At 36.8% G+C, this 7,365-nt stretch overlaps 1 protein-coding gene across 2 annotated transcripts; it reads left to right on the top strand.

Annotated features, from left to right (window-relative positions):
• On the top strand, nucleotides 1–7,024 carry mpc2a (mitochondrial pyruvate carrier 2a). 2 transcript variants are annotated; one of them, XM_039651891.2, is made up of 6 exons: nucleotides 1–114; nucleotides 203–471; nucleotides 2,552–2,592; nucleotides 2,949–3,033; nucleotides 4,172–4,283; nucleotides 6,780–7,024. In XM_039651891.2, the coding sequence occupies exons 2-6, from the start codon at nucleotides 333–335 to the stop codon at nucleotides 6,826–6,828; spliced, it is 426 nt and encodes a 141-aa protein (XP_039507825.2). In that variant the 5' UTR covers nucleotides 1–114; nucleotides 203–332; the 3' UTR covers nucleotides 6,829–7,024. The 2 variants fall into 2 exon arrangements, with proteins under 2 accessions (XP_039507825.2, XP_039507827.2); XM_039651893.2 differs by lacking the exon at nucleotides 1–114 and having other exon boundaries at nucleotides 127–471.
• Nucleotides 7,025–7,365: the final 341 nt, after the last annotated feature.

Below are 7,365 nucleotides of genomic sequence, written 5' to 3'. Positions count from 1 at the left end.
ACTTTTTGACGAGCAGATCGCACAGTCGCTTTAATATTCAACTAGGTTACCTATTAATAGATCATATGACCACATTTTCCAAGTAGAGACCTACGAGCCCATTTTAGAATACATGTAGGGTAAAAGATTGGTCATTTATTCAATCATTCCTTCATTTCTCAGTGTATTTTTCACGTATCTCATTGTTTGTGTTTCTGTATAGGCTCGCTGCCTGGCACCAAAACGTGTTTTCAGTGATGGTGACATTGTGATAGGTCGTCTCGAAGGGTGGACAGAAGGTGCGCACCTAAGTTCCCATTGACATTGTGCTGTGGTTACTGCATCGAAAGAGCATGAGCAGCAGCAGACTTTTACGACTGCAATCATGTCGTTTTTATTCCGGTGGTTTGAGAGCGTCGTATCACCGGACCCTGGACAGGATCGAGTTAATGCTGCCGCCTAAATTAAGACCCATCTACAATCATCCTGCTGGTAAAGAAATTACTCTTCTCCTGTTTGACAAACACGCTAGTCAGTCATTGTCTAATTATTGTATTATTCTTATTCTAAAGCATTTATTATTGATGTTTTCTATAGTATCTTCTCCATATTATCTCTGCAGTGTTATTGATGTTATTTATCATGCAGTCATACAGTGGCCTCAAAAAGAATTTGGAGCTCATGCAAATATTTCATGCTAATAAATTACCTTTAAAAATGAAACATTAGACGTAACTGAAGACATCTAGGCTATATGAACTATCCAAATGAACTTCATACATCCATAATAACCTTGGGATTACAAAATGGCTGAGAGAACTGTTAGTTCTGAGAAAAGATAGGATCATTTGTTTGCAGCTGCAATTTAATGCAACGAAATTCATACATTTTAAGTCTGCTTTAAGTATCAAAGGCTTTTACAGTTTGAATGAGCTATAGACTTATGTGCATCTTTCTATCCCACTAATCATGTAGCCTACATTGTGTTGGTGTCCTCACCATACTCGCATAGACCTGGTTTTCTATTTGGTGATGTCACTTTGTAAAGAAACCCACTATGGTGAACCTGATTTCACCAAGTACCATATGTTCCTGGATCAACATCTTTGTTGATCCTGGATCAACATCTTTGTTGATCCTGGATCATCTTTCTAATCAACTAAATCAAATTTGAGGGACAACTTTACAGTTGTCAAGTTTAGGCTTAGAACCAGGGTGAAGTACTTAAACATCAGTGTTATTCAGCTTTCATTACCCTCTGATTTTAGGGTTAGGTTTAGGGGTAGGGATAAGGACTACATTTTGGGACAGGAATGTAAACAAAATATGTTGATCCAGGAGCATGTCTTAACATGTCTTACGTCGTCACCGTTTGCAGTTTGCAGTTTCAGGCCCTAAAATTGTGTTGTCATATAAATGAATGGCCATAATGCATTAGTTGAAAACAGTGTGTAAACAGGTGGCAAATTTGAATTTAATAAACTTTTAAAACTTTTCAGTTTTCATAAGTGCAAGTTGCAAGTGCAAGTTTTTGAAAACAATATTGTCTCAGTGCATACTACAAAAATGCTAATTTATGACATTGAATTTATAATTTAAACATTGAATTTATAATTTAAATTCATTTATGACATTGAATTTATAATTTAAAACATGCATATTATGTTTTCCAGTCTATAGGCACATAGTGACACACCAACTACTGGCCTGGCATGCATAATACAGCATCTTTAGTCGTTTTAGCATATGAGCGTGTTCGGGGATCGTTTTGACAACATTATCGTCTGTACGTGAATAAAGCAAAGGACAAACTGATTCGTTTTAAGTAGCCTACATTGGTGTCATGGAAATGCACTCTTAAAGTTTAAAGCTTAGACTACTCCAATGCTCCTGGGCGATAGTTTCTGATCATAGACTGCATGACATTTTTAGGTGTATCTTATCTGTTGAAGCATTTTTCAAGTTTTATGGAATTTAGAGCATCAAATAAAAAAAAAAATGAAACGACAGCAAGTTCGTTTTTTACAGTGGCACTTTGTAGAGCTGCACGATTAATCCTTAAAAGATTGCGATCTCGATTGAAACACCCAAGCGCCACTATCTTTTTCTTAAATGACACCGATTCGGGTATGTCTATTAAATAATTGACAAGTATGATCACACATTGGGGTTAATTGCGATTAATTGTGCAGCTCGAGAGTAAATCATGTTTTGACAGGGTCTTGACACTTCAAAATAATGATTGTGTCAATTAGATGTATTGTATGTAATGTATTTGCCATTAAATCATTCATGAGTTCCGTTCAAAAATGGTGATTTATCCATTAATAAAACAAGTGAAGTGAGTCATTGAATCATTCATTTCAATCGATTTAAAAAATAATAATAATTCAAATTCATTCGATATTTTAGTAAATTACATATTATTTTGTTTAGTTGTCAATTCAGAATTATGGGAGAATTGTGATGTTTATTTTTATTTTTGATACTCAATTTATCCATAATAGTGCAACTCTAGCACTTTCAGTCTTAATTTCTCACAGAATCTTTTCTCTTTTTTTTTTCTTCTCAGGGCCAAAGACTGTTTTCTTCTGGGCGCCTGTTTTTAAATGGGTGAGATGAGAATTGTTTTCCCTTCACAGTTTAAATATACACAAATGTTCAAATATACAGCCTTTTACCACCTTCTGTTTTCCATTTTTCTAGTTCTTACACAAAACGATTTTATGGATTTGTAAGATGTAAAATGTAGGGTGGAAGTCACAGACTACTTTTGTGCAACTTTTTTGACCTTGTCAGCCACTGGTTTGTAAAGGCATTTGGGTGATAAGGATTCTTTTTGAGTGAACTAAACTTTAAAATTCGAAATGTTGAAATGCTGCAGTAAATGCAATCATATCATGGATTTCCTGCTGACCAAGGCCTTATGGCAACCCCACTCTTGTTTGCTCTTTTTTTTCCCCATGCAGGGTTTAGTTGTGGCTGGATTTTCTGATATGACCCGGCCACCAGAAAAGCTCAGTCTCTCTCAGTCCTGCGTCATTACAACCACAGGTACAGTACTCGTTCAAGGTGGAGAGACATGCTCGATGTTGTTTGGTCAAGACTAATCAACATCAGTAGCTGTTGTCAGTGTCCTCTAGATTAGAATATCTCATCTAAAGCCTCATTGTAACCTGAGATTAGTTTGGCTGAAAATAGAGCTGAAAAAATGAACTATACTAAATGTCTGAGTGGTATATCTAGTTTGACAGTCAATAAAATATTATCTCTGTGTCTGTCTTTCTGACTCTGACAAAGCATTTCAGAGACTGGTTGTCTTTTCTCTCAACATAACTGTTTAAAAACACTTTTTTTTTTTACTTTAAAATTAAAAAATTTACTCACCGCATGTCATTCTATCTTCAGTCGAAAAGAAATTAAGTTTTTTGATGAAGACATTTCAGAATTTTTCTCCATATAATGCACTTCAATGGGAACCAAACAGTTCAAGGTCCAAAAGACAGTTTCAGTGCAAACTGCTGAAAGGGCTTTAAACGATTACAGACGATGAATAAGGGTCTTATCAAGCGAAACGATCACTCTTTTTATTTTTAAAAAACCAAAATTTAAGTTTTATAAGCTCAAATGGTCACCTTGCTCTGTTCTGTGATGCGCGTTCGTGACTCTCCTGTTCGAACTCGTTCATCAGAATGAACAAGTCTTTTTTCATGTCATTTGGTTGACTCAACGAACGAATTGACTCTGAAAAAGATTTGTTCATTTTGATGAACGAGTTCGAACAGGAGAGTCACGAACGCGCATTTAAGCGTATAAAACTTAAACTTTGTTGTTGTTTTTTTAAATGAGTGATCGTTTCGCTTGATAAGACCCTTATTCATCGTCTGGAATCGTTTAAAGCCCTTTGAACAGTTTGCAGTTTGCACATTGAAACTGTCTTTCGGACCATGAACCGTTTTCGGAACAGGATCCGAAAAATCCTGGAATGTTTTCATCAACAACCTTAATTTCTTTTCGACTGAAGAAGGAAAGACATGAATATCTTGGATGACATGGAGGTGAGTAAATTATCAGCAAACGTTTAAAAAAAAAAAAAAAGTGAACTACTCCTTTAACCCACTTTACCCACATACAGTGTTTCTGCAATAAGGATTTTATTTCAACACAGCGACTCCCTCTGGTTTCTTTCAAGGAATAATTTGGTCAAGGTACTGCTTGGTGATCATTCCCAAGAACTGGGCTCTGTTTGCTGTTAACTTCTTCCTGGGCGTATGTGGAACCGTCCAGCTCTTTAGGATATGGAGGTTAGTCATTATGATTTCTGTTCTAAGGTCAGATTTGTTTACTACCATCAGTAAATACACACAGGTGACAAGCTTAGTTGTAGGGTTAAGCTGCAAAGATTTAGAGTTCAATGGTTTGGAGGTCAACAAAGATACCAACAAAAAATATTTAAGCTGTTAAATGCGTCATATTTTTAAACGCATATTTTTTTTCTTTCTTCAGAGTATTAATCTGTCAGAAAATCTAGAATGCTCACGTGGAGTGGCATCATCAAAAGCTTCAGTATTTTGAAAGATAATCAAGCTACTAAAATGCAGTTGAATTACTACATCTTATTTTTATTTATTTATTTAAATTTATTCACCAACACAGTTTAAATTAAACATCAAATGACTCATAAGTGCTTGTTCCGTAATATTCATTCACACAAAAAAAAAAAAAAAAAAAACGTTTTTGTTTCACACTTGCCTTGGGCATTAGGGCATTTTATTTTTTATATATAATATTTTTGTGAAGATTACGCTACAAGCATTTACTGTAATATTTAGTATATTTATAATAGAAAATTTTTGTATATTTATATAGAATATTTAATATTCTATATTTAGTACTTCTATTTACTGTTGAGACATTGTTTATCAAAAGGGTGTTTTTCCAATTCATTCGCTGTTTAGTGGTTGATTTAGGGGCCGCTGTTTAGGAGCTGCGCTGAATGACGGCTGCTCAGCTGTACTTCCGCCTGTCCCGCGTCCAGTTTGATGACCTGGGCTGCGTTCAGCCCGGACAAAACGTTGCACAACGTTTTTTAAACAGAAACGGTGATGTGTTGAACACTCCGTTCTGATGACGCAAGAGTTGCAACTATGGAGCCCGATAAGGCCATTCTCTGTGTTCTTTGTGAAGAATTTTCAGAGCCTGATGAAGTCGGTATAAATATGCGTTTAATATTACAAAATATACCTGATGTTACAGTAACTGCACTTGCCACCCAGAACACAAGAGAACATCCCAATCAAGTGAAGGGATTTGTGGAAATTGAAAGCACACATCTTACCTAATTCAGACTAAAACACATTCTGTTTAGCCTCACACACTGACTTTATTTGTATTTCATAATGTTTTAATAACCTATTTTCTTTCTCATTTTTAGGAAAAGCACTTACCATTTTTTATTTCTATACCAAATGTCATAAACTTGCATACTCATGTTGATATCCTATATTTTTACAATAAACGACAAACATATCTTCTAATATCCTCAGTTGTTGCATATATCGATCTGCATTGAACACACTTGTAAATTATTTTCCTTAACCCATTGTGCGAGTTCACTTTAATACCGCCTGCTTTATACACATGTTGCTGCTGATTGGATTGCAGTTCTGACACACCCACCAAACGAGAGAAAACATATCTCAAACCCCGTTGCACACCATTTCCTGGAAACATGACGTTCAACTAGGAAACCGTAGCAAAACGTTGCGCACTGTTTTGAACTTGAACGTGCCCCTGTTGTCTCTCACCACGTGAGCAAGCAGCAGGCTCCTGATTGGTTAACACGGCGCGAATTGACGCCAAAATTCACATTTTTCAACTCGGGCAGCAGACGTGAATTCGCGTCAAACGCGTGAATGCACAAATAGCACTAAATTTTTCGAGCTTAATGCACCAGACGCTCAATTCGCGTGAACTTGACGCGCGAATGGGGCGTATTCGCATCTACCGCGCCACGCTCTACGTCTCATTCGTGCCGCAGGATTTTTTTACGCGCGTGATGCGTCTTTGCATAGACACATTGAAATCATTCACGCCTGATGTGCTATTCGCGTCCGGTGTGAACGCACCAGGGATCAGTGGGTGGAGCTGGGTAGGTTTAGGGGTGGGTTTAGGTATACGTAAGGTGGGAGGAGTTGGATCCGGATCCGACTCCTCCCCATGGATTTCATATTCTGCAGTGAGAACCATCTCACCTACTCGAGAGTATGAAATTTCAGACGCAGCTAGGGCTTATATGGGCAGCGCTTAAGAAGACACAACATAATGGCCTGTTTTTACAGACAGGGCTTAGACTAAACCAGGATTAGGAATTGGTTCAATTAGGGCATTTAAGTAGCTTTTATAAACATGCCGTAGAAAAAAAAAAAACATGACTGATGTGCATCTTGAGACAAAACAATGAAAGTGATTATTTTAAGATATATCAGTGCAAGTTGCTTTCAGTTAAAACAGCTCTAACTTGCATTTTAGTCTGGGACTAGCCTAGGCTTAAGCCTTGTCTGTGAAAGCGAGGGTATTGAGTCCAGGCAATAGGTTATGGGAATGGAAGATCATGATAGCACAGGAATGCCCTCTGGTGGAGATAATGGGCACTCCAGCTGGTGAATGTGACACCAGGCCTAAATGTTGGTGGACAGACATGACTATTTTATGTTTCTGCCGGTGGGTGGCCACCTTCCATACACATACCCATATAAAATCCCTCCATGGAGTGACGCACTTTGTATTTGTGTGTGTAGGTACAACCAAGAGCTAAAGGAGAAAGGAGAGGAAGTGCAGCAGACTTGAAGTACCCTTTAGTCTGACAGAAGTGGAGCGGTGATGCAATTTTGCTGTTTTTTCTGTTACTGTAAAAGCAATGAATCAACATTTTGCACACATAATTTGTGTTATATAGATCAAACAAATCTGTATAAAATAGAGGTTTCTTTTCAAAAGCATCCTAATTTTATAATTATATTAAAATGTTATCACATAACATTGAGATGTGCTGATTGTAATTCTGGCATTCTTGATTGTATATGGTGTTGATATTCTGGTTTCTCAGTTTAAAAGGGGTCATATCATAATAAAAAAAAATAAGTTACCGGAGGGGTGCCTATAATGCCAAGACTTCATTATTAGGTTGCTTTGGATAAAAGTGCCTGCTAAATGAATTAATGTAAATGTAACACATCTTTGTGTAAATGTGCCATACATACTACTAAGATCAGACTGAAATATCCAGGGATATTGTTAATAATAAGAACATGTTTTGAGTTCCGAAAGTCACAATGTTTTTCTTGCACGACATGTTTTTTTCTCTCAAAAGATTAAGGGGTCATT

Source organism: Pimephales promelas, chromosome 6 (genome assembly GCF_988280905.1).
Source record: "Pimephales promelas chromosome 6, fPimPro1.hap1.1, whole genome shotgun sequence".
Lineage (NCBI taxonomy): Eukaryota > Metazoa > Chordata > Actinopteri > Cypriniformes > Leuciscidae > Pimephales > Pimephales promelas.
Note: the sequence above shows the minus strand (reverse complement) of the source record. Positions and strands in the feature narration are given on the sequence as shown.

Bases quoted from the DNA above. Each gene is read 5' to 3' on its own strand.
- mpc2a (XM_039651891.2), top strand. From the start codon at position 333: ATGAGCAGCAGCAGACTTTTACGACTGCAATCATGTCGTTTTTATTCC. The intron at 472-2,551 runs GTAAAGAAATTA...TTTTCTTCTCAG, and splicing joins CATCTACAATCATCCTGCTG to GGCCAAAGACTGTTTTCTTC. The intron at 2,593-2,948 runs GTGAGATGAGAA...TTCCCCATGCAG, and splicing joins GGGCGCCTGTTTTTAAATGG to GGTTTAGTTGTGGCTGGATT.